The sequence below is a fragment of the Anguilla anguilla genome, chromosome 6 (genome assembly GCF_013347855.1).
Source record: "Anguilla anguilla isolate fAngAng1 chromosome 6, fAngAng1.pri, whole genome shotgun sequence".
Classification (NCBI taxonomy): Eukaryota; Metazoa; Chordata; class Actinopteri; order Anguilliformes; family Anguillidae; genus Anguilla; species Anguilla anguilla.
The window spans coordinates 30,398,843-30,417,916 of NC_049206.1; the positions used below are offsets into that span (position 1 = coordinate 30,398,843).

The following is a 19,074-nucleotide window of genomic DNA, read 5'->3' on the forward strand; positions in this document are numbered from 1 at the left end:
GCATTGCCATGAGCCAGGCAAATGTAACATGACTGAAAGTCCTTATCCAAGGCCTCTCCAAACTCCTTCCATGCCCCGGCTTTTGCTTCTGCCACTGCACTGCCGCAGCTGTGGCCTTTTATGCCTGCCGGTACCTGTCTGCTGAATCAGAGATTCCCAGTACTAACCAGGCCCGGAATGCCTCTTACTTCAGCTTGACAGCCTCCCTCACCACTGGAGTCCACCAACGGGTCTTTTGGTTTCCACCAGGACATCCACCGACCAGCTTTTGACCACCATGTCCCCAACCTCCTCTGGAATAAGGGAAAAGCTCTCTCGGAGGTGAGAGTTGAAATCATTCGGAGTCTTCATTTGGACAGACTCTTCTGCCAGGCATTCCCAGCAGACCCTCACTACACGTTTGGGCCTACCTGGTTTGTCTGGCAGCTTTCCCCACCATTTGATCCAACTCACCACCAGATGTTGATCAGTTGACAGCTCTATTCCTCTCTTTACCTGAGTGTCCAAAACAAATCAAAGTTGTTTCATCAGCAGGTCTGATGAAACATCTACAAAGTCGATCATTGACCTTTGGCCCTAGGTGTTCTGGTACCATGTACACTTATGAACATTCTTGTCAGCTGTAACAGTAAACACTGATCTTGAGCAGGCATGCAACTCTCACATGATGTCATCCTGCCTTTAAAGTGCATGACAAATGTGTTGCCTTTTGAGGTTCCTTTACCATTAGGATAATGCCTGCAGAGGGACTTGCCTTCTAAGGCTGCAGGCACCGAGGCAGCTGACTTCATATTGGGACACAGCCACAGTGTTGGCTCTAAAAGCCAAGGACGCAACAAGCTACCTCCCAGCTAAAACGATAAAACAACCAGACTTGCTGAAATTGAAAAAATAGCCATTATTTTTTCCATTGTAGCTTACAAACCATGATATTTTGTCCCATTGACATACATTATGAAAGAACACAATTGTGATGATTAATAATATAACAATTTAATAATAATAACAGCAGCAACAGCAAAACAATAATATATATATATATATATATATTAATGTATTTAAATAAGGTGTGGTCAACAATGTATACAGTTTATACTACATAGCTGGATGGATATATGGACAATTTGTTTTACATAACAGTGGTTTGCAACAGTCTTTAAAAATTCCCCAAGTGGCTAAATAGGTGGCTTGCCCTTTTAATAGATTGCTTCAGTGTATGGATGGACCCCATGGCCTGGTCTGGCAAGGTGATTTGCAGGGATGGGAGGGATTCAGTTGGCCAGAAAGGCAGCATCTTATCGTGCCCCTGTCGGTCGATCAGGCCTCCTCACTTATACGTGAAGCATCTCCCTCTAGCTCAAGTGCTCATGTCTGTTCAAGCCCAACTTAAGTACTATAGGGCAGTGCTGACATTACTTGCCTTGGAGTGTATATGCTGGTCTGCACTCTCCAGAATCAACAACAGTAGTTGTGATAAGTCTTGCAGTCTGAGCACGACTGGGCATTCCAAATTGGGGAGTAAACAGAAAAAGGCATAAAAAATCTCCAATCATATTTCTTCTTTATGCTTTAATTGCAAACATTTCAAGAAAAGCACAACATTTACACCACAAAGGTATAGAAGAGTATGGCTAGTGCTTGTTTCCAATCTAATGAAATAATGATTTAATACTGCTTGTGTCAAAAATATAGTGTACAGAAACAACAACAGTTGCTTCATTTAAAAAATGCTGGTACATCCTGTAAATCACAAAACGGCATTAATATGCTTAAAATTACGCTCTGTCCAAATTTTTTAGTGTATGCTTGCTGACATGGTATTGCAATAAAAAACAACCACAGATGAATTAATGGAACATCCATTAGATTTGCAAATGTAAAACTACTGCCCCCCCCCCCCAAAATAAAAAACAAAAAACTCCCATTACCCATTTTAAATGTATCTACATACATATCAAAGTCACATTCCATATGGAATAAATCTAACACTCATCACTACCAAGTGAGATGGAAGAATATAGACTTTTCTCTCCATGTGAAATGTAGCTATTGGCGATTAAACAGTGGTGGACAAAGTACACAACTCCATTACTTGAGTCAAAGTATAGATACCCCTGGTCAAATATTACTCCACTACAAGTGAAAGTTGTTCAGTCAAATTTTTACTTGAGTTAAAGTACTGGACTACTTGCTTTTAAAAATACTTAAGTATTCAAATGTACATTTTCTTTTTAATGCCAACGCACTGTTGTATTGTTTCTATGATGCATTTACAGAAGCTCATTTACAGATGCATTTTTACTGTTATTAGAAAGCAACACATGATAGATAGCATTGCCTGAAATGTGAAACAGTTGGATGACCCTTCGCTCAAATTCCATAAAATTTCATCTGACCAATCCTAGCATAAAAACTGTAACCACTACAAGCTCAGACAACTTCATAATTAGCAAACGGGCTACCGTTAGCTAACGTTTACATACCTCGACATGCTTTTTCAGGTTGGACGGCGAGTTTTTGAATGCAGCGATGTAGTTCGTGCGCGGTAAGCAGAGCAAACATTTAAAACAATATGATCTTTTTGAATTTCACAAATCTCAAACATGGACTTGAGATATGGCCATGGGTGCTCTGGTGGCGAAGAATCATCCTTATCTTCTGCCGTCGCCATCATTACCGCCGCCGAGTTCAAACTGAACTGTTCAATCACTGGTGCAACAAGCAAGCACTTTGAACTTGACCGACAGCATATTAGGAGTAGGCTACTGTGATTGGTTTTTCTCCTGTGAGGAACACAGCATGTGGCCAATCGCATTTTATAAAATAAAAAAAGATTCAACTGCTGACTTCAAAGCTATGCTTCAAAGTAACGAGTAACGACAACCTTCATAGAAATGTAGTGGAGTCAAAAGTACAATATTTATCTTTCAAATGTAGTGGAGTAAAAGTCATAAGTTTCCAAAAAGATAAATACTCAAGTAAAGTACAGATACTTGAAAAAAAGTACGTAAGTACAGTACTCAAGTAAATGTACTTCATTACTGTCCACCCCTGCGATTAGGCACGTTCCCCACGGATGCGGCGAGCCAGCTGGATGTCTTTGGGCATTATGGTGACACGTTTAGCATGAATGGCGCACAGATTGGTGTCTTCAAATAGGCCTACCAAGTATGCCTCACTGGCCTCCTGCAACATAAAAATAGTAAGATTAGAATTATGGGGTACATATAGGCTGTGTCCCAATACAAACTCAGCTGCCTTAGACGGCAGCATTTTCACTATTCTTCATACTTCTCCTTTGTAGGCATGTCCCAAACCAAAGTCACCACAAAATGTGACTTATTAAGGTGCCTTATTTGGGTGAAATTTGAAGGCAACGTCTGATGCATCCCTCAGCTGGAAGGCTATCCCATAGGTCTTTGCGATTTCCTCAGACTTCTCACTTCCATTTAATTAATGGCGGCTCAAACCAGCGAAGCAGTGGAAATGTGAATATATAGAGAACACAATCATTTGTTATAGTCACATCTAAAAATACATTTTAATTATTTAATACACTGGAATAATGTATTTAATGTTTTTAAACCTCGGTCAGTTAAACAAAACTGGCCAGCTAACTTGCCTGTAATCACATTACTTCCCAATAAAACAACGTAGCTAGCATTAATTTGGCTTAGAACATACAGCAAACAACTGAAATCATGATAATCTGGATAAAACAAAAAAAAAAAGTAGCCGAACTAGTGGCTAGTTAGCTGAACGTAAAACTAATTTTGTTTTCCCTTATATAGAGAATCAGAACAATTATGGCTACAATGACAGAATCCGTATTTATTTGCGTAGAGTCTGTCAGTTGACAAGTTAAAGCCGTTGGCTTTGGTTTGGTTGTTAGTTTTGAGAACTCTCAGTGGTCGTCATTCTGTCTTCAAAGTGTGTCCCGAATTCGTTGCCTTTTGAGGTTCCTTTACCGCTAGGATAATGCCTGCACAGGGAGCTGCCTTCTAAGGACGCAGACAGTGAGGCAGCTGACTTCATATTGGGACACAGCCATTGTCAAACATGTAATTTACCCTTTGGCCATTCTCAGCCTTAGGAAGTTCAGTCAGCATAGCCTGGAGATAAGACAAGGCAGGAACTGGGGGGTTGCTATCTGAGGTGTGAATGTGTGTGTGTGTGTGTGTGTGTGTGTGTGTGTGTGTGTGTGTGTGTGTGTGTGTGTGTCAGAGGGCGTATCCATGTCCCTGCCCCCTCCTATTTGTCACCAGTTGCAGCTTTCTTTTAGTTTCGTTTAGTTTGGGCAACTTGGAAGGAAGTTTTTTAACAGTTGGAAGTGGGCATCTGAGTCCTATATCTAGGTCTGGCGTCTATGTTTAATCTCTGGTTCTGTTGGAATATTCTAATAGATGTGAATATTTGTTGTAACGTAATAAATTTCTTAATTTTCACCTGGTTATTAGTTGTACATTTTGATGAATGTCGATCCAAACAGTTTGCTCTGTCAATGGATTCAGCGATTTGATTAATAATGCATATCTTTGATAATAATTACCTTATTAAATCAAACAAAAATATTTTTAAAATATGTTGGGTAAGTGAGGTGTTTTAACGGTTGATGCACTTGTGTTCGGTATTCAGAGTACCGGACGTCAAACAAGGGTGTTAATGGTTAAAACGGCTAGGTTCGGAAAATTAAACATATTTCAATTAATCCTCACTTTGCTGACAATATGCTGTATAGAAATATAACACATCAAAGAAGATTCATACTGTCATAGCTAATTTTATATAAAAATGTCAACTCTATAACTCCAAGTTCTCAAAGCGCTCATTAAACAGCTAACCACCCTAGCTCTACTGGAAATCAGAACTGCACTAAACAAATGTGGTCTGGGGGAAGCCTCCTGGAGTTCTGTCATTTAAAAAATAAAAAACAGGGAAAGTGTCAGTTTGCACACTTGTAATTTCAGAGAATTTGTAATTTATCTTAGAGCGTTTGTAAATAATCCTAATAATAAAATTACTATGTACACTTGGTAGAGTATGTTGAAAAAAATTTTTTTAAAGGTTAATTACATCCTAGACCACTTTTTATCTGTAAAGGTATATTGTATGTGTACTTTATAATCAAACATTTTAATCTGTGCTGTTATTTCAACATTTCTGAAATAATATAATTTGACATAAAAAAAACAGGTAGAAAACATCTTGGTGCTGCCCACTATCAAAAATGTAATTCTGCTCTGACCACACCCCAGATGTAGCTATGCTGTACAAATTCATTTGCATATAGAATTATGCATATGAGATAGACACACCTACTCCACCCACCCCAGGATGCACTTTTCAAAATTGTCCCCATACAGTTATGCAGCGGATATAAACAACAGAAAGTTGAGTGTGAGTTGTTATCTTGCAGTACCCAGCCAGGTACTTTTGGTAGATGACCCCAGGGGATGCTCTCTTCTTTTTCCTTTTCCTCCTTTTTACCCAACTTTGGCAAACCCTTTTTAGGCAAGTGCCTGTTCCCTCAGCGTCTTCACCTAATAGATCGCCGTTCTGCTGGACCTTCAAGTTTTTGTTCTGCTCAGAAACAGTGTTGTCTGAGCTTTCAACTACTACATTGTTCTTGCTGACTTATAAGTCTGTGGAAATTCCGGTGTCGCCAATCTCGCCAATCTATACTCATTTTTGTCAGAGCTGTATTTCACAGCTTTAAATCTAGCGTGTTCTACACTAGCTGGGCCTTGGAGATCCTCCCTTCTCTCTTCCTCCTTGTTCTATCTGCACTCAACTCCTAAATAACTCCATAATTCTAATTTCAACCACCTTAGGCTATTTACCTAACAATTGCTTTCTGTCCCCAAAGCACGCACAGAATTGGGGAAAAAAGGGCTTTTATGTCTGCTGCTCAGTTTGCTAGGAATTCATTGCAGAAGGTTTTAAATGTCCAGAAGCTGACCTCACTATCTCACTAATCATAATAGCTTTTAAGTTTAGGCTGAGGGATTTGGGGTACGGGTACAACAAGCTGTCAATGTTTTGAGTAATCTACTGTTTGGTCCTTTTTTTCTTATTATTAATGGCTTCCTTGACCTCTGATCCTCATGTTGATAAACACCAATAACAGATTCCAAAGGCAATCAAAAGGCTACTATTCATAAAAAATACTGTAATGTCTACACAATGAAACAAAAATGTGTAAACATAGCCTGAAATTAAATTCACCAAATGTGAATTGTTTAATTACAAATCAAAAATTTGCCCAGTTACGCCTTGGTGAGTCGGCATGCCCCGTACCTATACAGCACCGAGAGTTTGCCACTTTTCAGGGTTTCCTACAGAAATAACCACAAATACCACAGGCTCTCAGACCTTAAAAACATTCATTTCTGTACCTTCTGACCCCATTTCAACAGACAAAATTCACAAACAACAATGTCCGCACAATAAAGTCCTAAACTTAGGGGATGTTGCGTTTTTTTTTTTTTTTTTTTTTGGTAGAAATTACAAAGTACAGGTTGAAGCATGAAAGTACAGCAATATGTAAATTCAAATGTTACAGTATCTTATTGAAACACAGAAGACATGGAACAATATATAAAATAATAGGGGAAAAAATAAAATAAAATAATAATAATAATAATAATAATAATAATAATAATAATAATAATAAATAAAAATAATAAATAAAAATAAATAAAAATAAAAAATTATAAAAGGTAAGAAAAAGAATTGTGTGAATATGGACATTCCCTAGTCAGTAATGGTACAAATAATTAAATTTAAATGAATATACATTACGATATACAAAGGTAAGGAGTGAGAACAACCAGTTATTTCAGTTACATTTCAACAGGGGGTTCTTCAAAAAATTTTTGTAAATATTTTATCAACTTTTGACTTTTATTGTCCTTTAGTATTTTAATTGACGATAGAAGTGAATCCAATTCAATCAAAAAGAGACGCAAGGCAGGACGGGAGTTAGAGAATTTCTGTTTATGAACAAAAAATTTTGCAGTAAGAATAAAGAAGTTAACTACATATTCCAATGTTTTATTATTTTCGTTATCATAATAACAAACAATGTCTTTTAGCATGAAGGAATATGTAATATTAGAATTTGAAAATAAGTAAGATGCTAAATCTTCCCAGAATTTCTTTGTTATTTCACAGCTATAAAACAGATGGACAGGAGTTTCATCAGCTTTATTGCAAAAAGTACAAAGGCTGTCAATATCTATAAATTTAGCTATAAATGCTTTAGTTGGATATATTTTGTGTAGAAGTTTAATATGAGTCTCCTTGGTTTTATTAGAAATGCAATATTTATATGGTAGAAGCAAAGCCCTTTTCCAGCAAATATTCTCAATACACGTTCTCCAGTAGAATTTACCTCTTGGCACCACTTTGTTTCTTTGTTGAAAGATTTGGCGAATATGTTTGTTGATACATTTTTGTCTGTGAGCTCTAAACCATCCAGCATCAATATTGGTAATGTATTATCTATCTTACCACAGCAAAGGTAGTTTCTAATTAACTTGAGTTAGCCCGGGAGGAATAGCTCGCATAACAGAATTGTATTCCTTAAAGGGGATTGGAAAGTTATATGTTTCCATAAACCTTTCATAAGATAATCTTTTTGATGATTTTGGCAATGTTTTAAGTGTGTGATTTATATTTCTATCTTTATTTCACTAACTGTAGATTCCTGAACAAATAATGACAAGGATGGGTATACAAAATGAGATAGGCCTTCAGCCTTGGACAGGAGGACTCTCCCAATAATCGAAAGATCTCTTTGAAGCCAAAAATTAAGGATGCTTTTAGTTTTTTTTATTCTACTGAAAAAATTTAAGTGTTGTCTAGTCACAAGATCTTTGGTAATATGTATCCCAAGATATTTAACAGAATCCTTAACTGGAATGTCATACATTACAGATTCACTGCAATTATATAAAGATAAAATTTCACATTTAGTTAAGTTTAGTTTTAGACCAGAGGCATCTGAAAAAGTTTTAATTAAATTAATAGCAATAGGTATATAATGTTGGTTTTTCAAGAAAAGGGTGGTATCATCTGCCAACTGAGAAATTTTGACTTCCCTACCAAAAATTGAAATCCCTTCTAATGTATTTTCGTTAATAATATTAATTGATAATAATTCTGTGATTAAAATGAACAAAAAGGGGGAGATTGGGCATCCCTGACGTACCCCTCTATTAATCTGAAATCTATTGGAAGTGTTAAAGCCAAGTATGACAGAGCTATTTATGTTTTTATATAACATATTGATAATGCCCACAAATTTATCCCCAAAACCAAAAAGATTTAAAGTATTAAAGAGAAATTTATGTTCAATTGTGTCAAATGCCTTATAAAAGTCTAAAAATAAAATAACTGCATTGGAATTTATCTCCTCTTTATAGTCTAATAAGTCTAAAATAAGTCTAATATTACTACTAATATGACGGTTTTTCATAAAGCCAGTTTGAGTCTCCGCAATTAAACAGTCCAATCCTTTTCTTAATCTGTTGGCATAGACCAAAGCCAAAATTTTGTAATCTGTTGATAGGAGAGTGATGGGACGCCAATTATCAATTAGTAATGAATCCTTGTCAGGCTTAGGAATGAGAGATATAATGCCCTGTCTCATTGTGGGAACCATCTCTTCTTGACTGATACACTGTTTATACATTTTAAATAAAGGTTCTTTAATAAGTTCCCAAAATTGAATGTAAAACTCAATGGATAACCCATCAATTCCTGGGGATTTGTTTTTTTTCATAGAAAATAAAGCATTTTTAATTTCCTCAATAGTAAGGTCAGCCTCGCATAATTGTTTAAACTGATCATCAATAGTACGGATTTTGCTTTGAATATTTCCAAGAAATGCCTCACAAGCAACAGAGTTAAATTTAGAACTATACAAATCTTCATAAAATTTGTAAACAAAGGTAGAAATTCTTTTTGGGTCTTTACATAAGGCACCGTCAATATTAAGAGCAGTAAGGGAATTTTTTTTACGATTTCTTTTCTCAAGGGCAAAAAAATAATTGGTATTTTTTTCCCCTTTCTCTAACCATTTAGCCCGAGATCTAACATAAGCACCTTTAGCCAAATCCAGATATGCTTGGTCCAGTTTAAGTTGAATATCTTTTAATACAACTTGTTCTTCATTAGAGATATCTTTTTTATTCAATAAAAAGTTAAGTTTTTCCATTAATTTTGCTTCTTTCATAGAATTTATGTGTTTGAGTTCTTTACTTCTTCTGATTGCACTGCATCTAACTTTAAATTTGAAGAATTCCCATTTATTCTTGTTTTCTTCGTCTACTGTATCTCTAAAAATGGTTTTTATCAAGTATGCAACCTCGCTATTAAAGTTCTTGTCTATCAAAAGGGAGTTATTAATTTTCCAGTAACCACGTAGATTTCTTGAGTTCTGTGCACAACCTAGTTTCACAATTATTTGTTTATGGTCAGTTAGGGGAGCAGCGTGGGACACCTCATTAATAACATGTAGGGCTGAAGTTGAAATTAAGCATAGATCAATTCTAGATTTTGAAGACAAGTTTCTATTACACCAGGTGAACTCCTGTTTATCAGGGTTTAAAAAACGCCATGAATCAGTCAAGGATAGATCTGTACATAATAGTTGCACCAAATTTCTGTTTAGACTGCTCTGAGCTATTCTAGGGGGAAATCGGTCTAATAAATCATCAGGGGATACATTAAAGTCCCCACAACATATTATATATGAACCTGGGTGTTTATCTTGAAGATCTTTCAGCTTATCAGCTATTTGACTAAATAAAATTCTATTGGGAGCATGAGAATTATAGCCATATAAATTACAAATAATAAAAATACTGTTCTCCTGTTTAATCACCAATGATATCCACCTTCCATCAGTAGAGGCTACTTTTTCTAAAATGTCCCCTTTAAACTTATGCAAAAAAATAGAGACTCCTGCTGAATGGTTTGTACCATGATTAAAATAGGTCAAGTTACCCCATTGCGTTTTCCAATAATTAGCATCTGTCTCACTAGAATGTGTTTCTTGAAAAAAAATTAAATCCACTTCACTTCTTTTACAAAATAAAAAAAAAGCTTTCCTCTTAGTTGCATCACGAATACCCCTGACATTTAAGGACATAATACTTAAAGAATGAAACTCAACCTCCATAACAATTTAAGGAAAAAAAAAACAAAAAGAAAGAAAGAAAAACTAATACTGTACAGTCGTGAACGCTAGAGAGATTTGCTGACTGAAATCTCCTAAAATGAGGTAGTGATTAACAACATAAGTGAGCCAAAAAAAGAACACTTTGAGGGTGGAACCAGTTCAGCCCAAACCTATTGAGTATAGCCTCTTCAACAGAACATAGGCTACATTTTCCATTTAGGAAAACGAATTAAATCAGAACTTAGATGGTTTATAAAAAAAATAAGGCAAACGCATGACGCTCTGGAGGAAACGATCTAGAGAGTTAAATTGCAATTGAAGGATTGACCTGTCAGTGACATCAATTAGGCAACACTAGGGTGATTCAGAAAAGTCCACCTTTTTTCCGTTAATGAAAGCAAAAGGACCGCGGAAAGATGCTTTTTTTCCTTCTTCCCTCGCTTTTTTTACCATGGGCCAAAGTCTCTCCCTCACGGCTTTGTCCTCCGGTGACTCCGCAATACGAAGTTTGTTATCGTGAAGAAACTTCGACCCCCTCGCTTCTTTCCACACAGCATCTCGCAACCAACGCAGTGCAAATAAAGCTATGATAGCTCTATGAGATCCATCTTGTCGCCGCTGTCCAAGTCTGTGAACGATGTCAACGCCTCCTTTCAAGGAGTCGCGGAGTTTGGGTGCTACATTTCCAAAGATTTCGGTCACCACTTGTTTGATATTTTCTCCGTCCTCTTCTCTCACTCCATGTATTTTCAGCGACCATTTTCTACTGTAGCGTTGACAGTCAGCAACAGTGGATTTCAAAATTTTATTTTCCGCTTTCAAATCTTTGATCTCACGTTCCATGTGACATAATGCGTCTTTGTGTTGGCTAACATCCACGGAGAGTTGTTGAACGGTAATGGCTAGCAACTCAATTTGTTTAGAAGTTGATTCAGTCATTTTTTCAATAGCTGAAATTTTCCGGTAGGTCTCATCTTGCTTTTCGGAAAGTGCACGAATGGCTGCCAGCACCTCACCTGAGTTTTCTCGGCTTTCCCGTTTTGATTTCTTGGACGGGGGTTTCACAGGAGTATCGGTGATTTGATGTGTTGAGACGTCCGTTGCTAACTCTGACTTTGACTTATACCAATTAAGATCATTCAGCAACGGATCTTCCAAGTTTGTATTTATTTCAAGTGCCGTCATGGGGTTGTTGCTAACGATGTTTACTGTTTCGTTCGCCATGGCGCCCTCCATTTGGTTCTTTATCGTGGTTTCAGATGTAAACTGCTCGAGATTTTCTTTCCTCAACCACTTTCGTAATTTCAAGTTAAGATAATATTTCACCCTCACAAATATCCAATTATTAATAGGCTACGATCATAAGGTCAAATTGCGTTGTTAATTCACATAACCTCTTAAGCTACCTGACAGAGCGTAAAGAACACTCCCTCCTAAACTGCCGCCATCTTGGCCCTCCGTCATGTTGCGTTTTATCCTGCTTCTTCTTTTTCCTGCCCGATTACATCATCACAATGCTGCTAGCCCACAAACTAAATGTCTCCCCAATGGACATTTACCTACATCAGGCAATCCTTTACCTAAACCAGCCAATCAAAATGTCACACACATGCGGTCAGGACAGCTAGTAAGTTTGTGGCTCATTTGTAATGTCATGGACTTGGGACCACTGAGCCTCAAGATCGAATCCCACCTGAGACTCGCCCAAATTACTCATTTCTTATGCACACTAATTTGCTCACTCATAATTGTCTATTACTTTTCAACTATTGCTTTTGCAACTGTTGAATTATTCTGGATCCTTCTTCACCGAAAGTATAGCCTACACAGTATTATTCAGTAGAGCCCGACCGATATATCGGTGTGGCCGATATATCCGCCATTATTTGACGTTTTTGACGACATCGGGATCGGCAGTTATGCCACCGATGTGTCCCGATTTTTAAATAAGTATAACAAACAAAAAAACAATGATTATTTATCTGTACTTGTCTGTTAGAACGTTGTAATTGCTATTTACAAGAATTGTCCAGTAGAGGGAGCTCTGATACAAGTGTGAAATGCAGCAGCTGACGCGCTACTTCTCTAATAAGACGTTTGTCACTCTTGCCTCATCCAATATTCTCCACTGCAAGACTTGTCTGCACAGATTCGATTGCTGCAATAAAGGTATGTATGTTTAGTGAAAGTTTTTCATTAAATGCGTTTATACGACCACTATGTTTATCAATCCTCATTATTTGGTTCACTTTAGCAAGCTAGCTGGCTAACAAGCCTTTATGAAGTGGCAGTGAGCACATAAGCAGCGTAGGATCTACATTTCCAGAGGACATCGCTGTATTCTCAAATAAATAACCAGCCAAAATAAAATGGTGATTGAATGCATCACACATTTGTTTTTTCATCTGAGATAATGATATTAGCTACTATATGATGCTGTGTCAATAGCCAATATTGCAAGCGAGTGCGTCATCTAGTCACGCGTCATCGTAGCAAGCTAACCAGACAGTAAAAACGCAGATAAAACACTTCTAACATGGATCATTTTAAGCCATGTTATCTAGCTTTGTCGTGATAACATGAGAGAAGGATTGCTGTTGGAGAAGTGAATCAACCAACAGTTAGCGTGGGTAACCTGCACGAAAGCGCATTGTAGTTTTTTTCACGTAGGCCTATTTCATCCAGTCAATTTAATTTAATCTAACGTTACACTTGATTCACTCTACAGCTCCGCTAGATAATGTCTTACTCTTTGAGATCATGTAGTAGAAATAAAATAAAATATAATTCATTTAACTTACTGAGAATATATAAGAAGAAATAATAATCAGGCTGTGTCAATTGCTAATGTGTTATTGCGAGCGAGTGTGTCATCTAGTCACACGTCAGAGCGCATTGTAGTTATTTTCACCACCAAATTCTTATGGACAGGGAAGCTCGCTAGATAGTCTTACTCTTTGAGATCATGTAGTAGGAATAAAATAAGAAAATATAATGAATGTACTGAGAATAGATACTAAGAAATAATAATAACAAATTAATAACAACAACAACAATAATAATAATATTCATAAAATACATGTTTGAAACTGGAAAACTGATTTTTTTAAATTTATTTTTTATAGATGGCTGGAAAAGAAAGGAGTAAAAGCAAGGTGTGGAGTTATTTTGATTTCACACACTTAAAGATGGTGTTAATATATATATTTAATTTAATATCATCTTTTACTTTTTTATCTAAAAAGTTCTTTGTGTGTTTATTTTTATTTGTATTTGTTTGCTTATAAGTTAAATGTTCTTAAATATAGAAACTTTAATAAAATATACATTTTTCAAATTGACTGGAAAATGTTGCCCTTTTTGACAAAATATCGGTCAAAACATCGGTAATCGGTGGGCTAGGACTCTCCAAAATCGGTATTGGCATCGGACCCAAAAATCTGGCATCAGTCGGGCTCTATTATTCAGTTAACTGGCTACATTTGCTTTCAATGTGAATATTTTCTAGCCGGCTACAATATAGCCAGGCCACATGGAATACAACCAGAGCTGAGTCTGCCTTACTTAAAAACACATTTCACCAAGAAAATTCACACCTTGGACAGCTACTTTCTTGGTGGCTCACTGCTAACACCTTTGCCTCAGAATTGCAAAGTCGGAGGATCGAATCCCGACTCGATCTTTAATCTCGAACCTTTAATATCTCATGCACACATATTTGATAACTAATTATTGTCTACTGCTTTTAAACTATTGTTTTTGCACTTATCAGAATCTTCACTGCATATGTTTAGCATAAGTTATGCACGGCCAGCCATATGCATTTCATGACGGCACATTTGTTGATTTTCTTAAACAGTTACAACAGCTGACCATTTCTACTAACTACTTCTTTACTTGGCTACTAAAAAAACGTTCTTAACAGCAAACACCACGTTTCTATATTCATGTTATCTTGCCCTGTTTTCTATCTACCCATTCTACCGACAAACAAACAATTAGTACGTCTGTACTGTCTGCAACACCCCATTAAAAACATTCCACTTCAAAACATGACTCATTCATAATTATAACTACTAGTAGTCTATGTGGAAAAAGTACATTTGTACAAAGTCCAGTACCATGGACTACAAAATACACTCCAGAAAACTACAAAGCCCATATGTCCACTTCAAAGGGTGACACATTCAACCATGCCCGCTACCACAGTATTAGCTTACAGTAAATTTGAAACACACGACCTTGAATGAAACAGAGGTCGCCATTGTTTCACACTGTTTCATTTTACTCGCTCTTTGTTCCATTTCCTCTCTCTCTGGCCTCGCCACCCTTCTCTCGTCACATGCAGCCCACAGGCCGGGAAGAGTTCGCAAGGCCGGCTACCGAGCAAGGCTATCTTCTGTATACCCTCGGCTATCGGCCGCAAAAGGGATGAGATGCCCCAGAGCCTACGTGATTAGCGGTGGACCAAGAACTACCATGCACCAAAAGCTATGGATCTTGTGGTTCCAGTAAGCCCCACAAAGCAAGTGGCCTGAGACAAGTCTTGGAACTGAAGTCTTGGAACTGAAGAACGGGGTGAATGGCTGCCTCGTTTCCACATCAAACTCCTACAGATTTCACACTGGAAACCAGAAAGCATTCTGACAATGGAACCAATCCAAAGGACTCAAGTAAGGCTGTAACTCTGGGCATACCGAATAATTTAGCAGCAGACTGAATGTAACAACTTTATGATTGAATGTATATAACTGTGCTAATGGTTATTGTCTTTCAATGGTTATTATAAACGTTCTGTGTGTTACCATTCTCTTTTGGTTGGCTATGAAAGGGGGTTCACACCAGATCCGGCACTCAACGTATGCTATTCATTTTCTGTGGACAGGCTGAACAGTGCATGATAGAAGCGGTCCGGCGAGTGGTGTGGTGCTGTCGCCGGTCCTTTATAGAATGTACTCTGTTTTTGTTCTATGCAAATTAAGCGTCCAACATAGCTGCCTCTGGTTCAAGAAACTTGGATCAAACTTTCAAACTAGGTGTTGCAGATTAAATATTAACCAATAATCAACTACATTGCCTATTTCTCCCCTCAGAGTTTTAGGGGACAGTTTAGGAAGACAGTTTTTTCTTTTTTAAAGCTAAGATTAAAGTTTGACATCAGTATACGTGCCTGCATGGTGCCTATGGTCCAACACTACAGTAGGAAAGGGTGCTTAGACATTTGTATACTCACCTACAGGGTGCCTATGTTCCAGCTGTGCTGTACAAAAGAGTGGTTTAACATTTGTATACTTACCTGCAGGGTGCCTATGGTCCAGGTGTGCTGTAGGTAAGGTTGATTAAAAATGAGTATACACACCTGCAGGGTGCCTATGGTCCAGCTCTACAGTGGGAAAGGGTGGTTAGACATTAGTATACTCACCTGCAGCGTGCCCATGGTCCAGCTGTGCTGTAGGAAAGGGTGATTAAACATTTGTATACTCACCTGCAGGGTGCCTATGGTCCAGCTCTGCAGTTGGAAAGGGTGATTAGGCATTAGCATACTTACTTTCAGGGCACCTACGGTCAAAATATACAAGAGGAAGGGGTGATTAGACATTAGTATACTTGCCTGACTGCAAGGTGCCTATGGTCCACATTTATCATAGGAGGGTGATTACGCATTGGTATACTCACCTGCAAGGAGTCTATGGTCCAGCTCTAGAGTGTGTAAATAGACATTGGTATACTTGCCTGCAAGGCCCCTATGGCAGCCCCTTGGAAGCGTAGGTCGGTCTTGAAGTCCTGGGCGATCTCACGCACCAGGCGCTGGAAAGGAAGCTTGCGGATAAGCAGCTCAGTGGACTTTTGGTAACGCCTGATCTCACGCAGGGCCACTGTACCAGGCCTGGGAAGAGGGAGGTGAGGCGAATCACCTCAAAATTTCTGGTAGCTTTCAGGAACATTAAAAGAGCACCATCATCGGGAACATTTCTTTCATCATAGTATTTCAGAGAGGCTCAGCACTAGGAGAATGTGCCAAGTCTTGCTCGTCAATATCACCACAAACAGTGGTAACATCTTTCACTATTCGTAAACAAGCCTGACTTTGAAAATGGCAATTTATGGGGACATTGTTCTTTTTTTGCATAATTTTCATATAATTCTAGATTTAGGTAAGAATTCTCATTCACTAGTTTGAAGACAGAAAAATATATGCATTTACAATAGTCTGGAGTGTCTTATGAAACATGGAACAATGGCTAACGCAATGTCCCCATGAAGAGTGCAATAAATGGGTGACACACACCTGTAGCGATGGGGTTTCTTCACCCCACCGGTGGAGGGGGCACTCTTGCGGGCAGCTTTAGTAGCCAGCTGCTTCCTTGGTGCCTTCCCACCAGTGGACTTGCGAGCAGTCTGCTTTGTACGTGCCATGGCCTGCTACACTGGGGACACCACACAGAAATAAAAGCCCTTTATTTATATAAAATTAGAGGATTGTCTGCTCCTTATGGATTCTTTCACTTTATTCAGATAGAGGGAAACAGAGAGGGTTACAGACAGAGATGGAACCACTGTACAGAAAGTGCTATGGCAGAGAATTAGGCTAAACCTTCAGCTGCAGAGGAGGATTTATATACAAGTTGAGAGTCTGCCTCCGTCTGGGCCTCCTTTAAGTGCACCACATGAATTCCTCAGAAACAAAATCTTTATTGGATTTTTCAACAATCATCCTGAAATACTGAAGGAATGTTTTGATCTGCAAAGCTCACTACATATCATTTTTAAGTGAGTTATACATCACTTTTTTGACAAATATTTTTTTTCATGAATTTGTCATGGATTGTTTTGTCCTTGGAGGAACTCTATGAGCCAATGAAAATATTAAAAATTCTTCAACTGAGGCAATTTTATGGCCTTTTATCCCTCAAAACAATCTTCAAGCTTGAATATGTGTGCTATTAAAATTCTCTGCCATTTAATTTGTAAAATTACTTATAGCTGAATCTGCAAATATCCAGCTAAATCACTGGTGAAGCATCACCAACCTACCTGCACCAGCTGCTTAAGAGGTGTGGTCCCCTGGAAAAATGACGTTCCACCTCACCTGGTGTATGACAGAATCAAAAAAGTGGCAGGTGGGGTCACATGTTTCAGATGGTACATGCTAGTCTGTGACCTCACAAATTGATGTAGGATTAGGACAAGAGAGATGTGCAACAATGAAGTGTACTACAATTAGTTCACTATAGCATTTCCTATGAAATTCTCTGGAAGAAAAACTCCTTACTCAGAAGGCACACATGCGTAGAGTTACTATGTCCTGTATGATAAGGGCTGGGGTCCCCTCGTGTGTTCTGGCTGCTGGCCCACCAAAAATTGCACCCCAGAAATCCAATATTAATTGTTCTAAACTTTTAAGGTTTAATGACAGATGATTAACTGCCTTAATGCCACACAATTTTCTAACTGATTATGAACTGACAGGTAAAAAGGTTTCTAAGCGCCACCATTGTCGTGCTGGTTGTCCATTTACTAAGCACCCCCTCCCTGTAGTCTCATCTGTGACTACACCCCCCATGCATGTTACACTGGACAACAGTGTCTATCTGGGCATATATGAAAACATGCTTTTACCACTAAAAAATTGTATTCCGTCATAGAAACAAGATAAAGCCAACAATAGCTGAAGGTATACCAGTACAGCTGTGAAAAACTCTGCTCACTGAACACTGAAATAAACAAGAGGAGTTTTTCAAAAATTATACCATGTCATTCTACTGTCAATATCTGCAACTAAATATGGAATTAATATTCACCCTTACCATTGGTTTTACGCGTAGAGATGTCCCTTTCGAGACTGAGTGATCATATATTGTCTTAGACAATCCATTAGTGAAATATACGCTCATTTGTGATGCCTAGGTACCTTCCAAAATACCACATGTTGTTTACAGTGTTGTCCTCCATTTGTAGTGCAATCTGGCCTGATCGACAATTAATCGATCTAATAGGTGACAGAGCTTTAAGCTTTATACTGATGTATAATATGTCTAATTATACTTTATGAATAGCATTTTATATGTAGGGGACATCCCGCTACTTCTCATAGTGGGGCACCAAAATGTAGAGGTTATACATCAATATCCTCACAGGTGGTGCCAGCATATAATAATCAGTCTCATAAATTAAGTATACGAACTATAAATTGACAATTTAAATTAATAATTAAATGAATTATTATTAAAATTACACATTCATAGTCAATCTCAACCAAATCATAATTTCATACATTCAGCTAATAGTAAATTAATGTAAATGATTCAGCTAAGAGGTGAAGATATTCTACTAAGTTCTTTTGATTAGCAGCAGCTGACTCAATTCAACACAAGAGTAATACAAATACAGACAACCGTGTAAATATAATAAAGTTTATTAAACACAAAGTACCAAAAATGGCAAAGCACAATTCTTTACAATGATGTATAATAAACTATGTGAGTGGACGTGTGTGTAAGTGTTGTGTGTGCGTGTGTATGTGTGAGTATGAGATTGAGGAGTGTTGGATGTTTTCCTACGTGGGGGTTGTGAACCGCGGACATGTGTTCACGGAGAACAAAAGGGACAAGATGGAGTATGTATGGAGGGGCTTTTGAAGCTTAGACAATGTTAGTGAAAAAACAATGTCGCATGAAGCATACCAAACAGATGAAGGATATTTGCTATATGGCTATGGGTGTATGTTTTACAAGATGCCGTGCTAAGACCAGTTAGTAATTAAAATAGATCACATGCAAGATATGTTCTGTGTGTGACATATATTAAAACTAACGCAGCACAGTGGATGGCTTAGAGCCAACCAAACATACAGGGCTGCATTTCCCAGAGCCTCCTTAGCGCTACGT

General features: G+C 37.8%; 1 protein-coding gene across 6 annotated transcripts in view; it reads right to left on the minus strand.

Moving 5' to 3' along the window:
* Nucleotides 1–2,890: 2,890 nt before the first annotated feature.
* LOC118229955 (histone H3.3A-like) overlaps nucleotides 2,891–19,074 on the minus strand; it is a 39,266-nt gene continuing 23,082 nt past the window's right edge. For 3 of the 6 annotated variants that reach the window (XM_035422564.1, XM_035422561.1, XM_035422563.1), the window contains 4 exons: nucleotides 17,222–17,276; nucleotides 16,476–16,609; nucleotides 15,920–16,073; nucleotides 2,891–3,186 (listed from right to left, as the gene is read on the minus strand). In XM_035422564.1, the coding sequence (XP_035278455.1) occupies nucleotides 3,058–3,186; nucleotides 15,920–16,073; nucleotides 16,476–16,603 (411 nt within the window). In that variant the 5' untranslated portion in view covers nucleotides 16,604–16,609; nucleotides 17,222–17,276 and the 3' untranslated portion in view covers nucleotides 2,891–3,057. Of the gene's footprint in view, nucleotides 3,187–15,919; nucleotides 16,074–16,475; nucleotides 16,615–17,221; nucleotides 17,277–19,074 lie in introns of all 6 variants that reach the window. The other 3 variants (XM_035422562.1, XM_035422559.1, XM_035422560.1) reach the window with 1 other exon arrangement.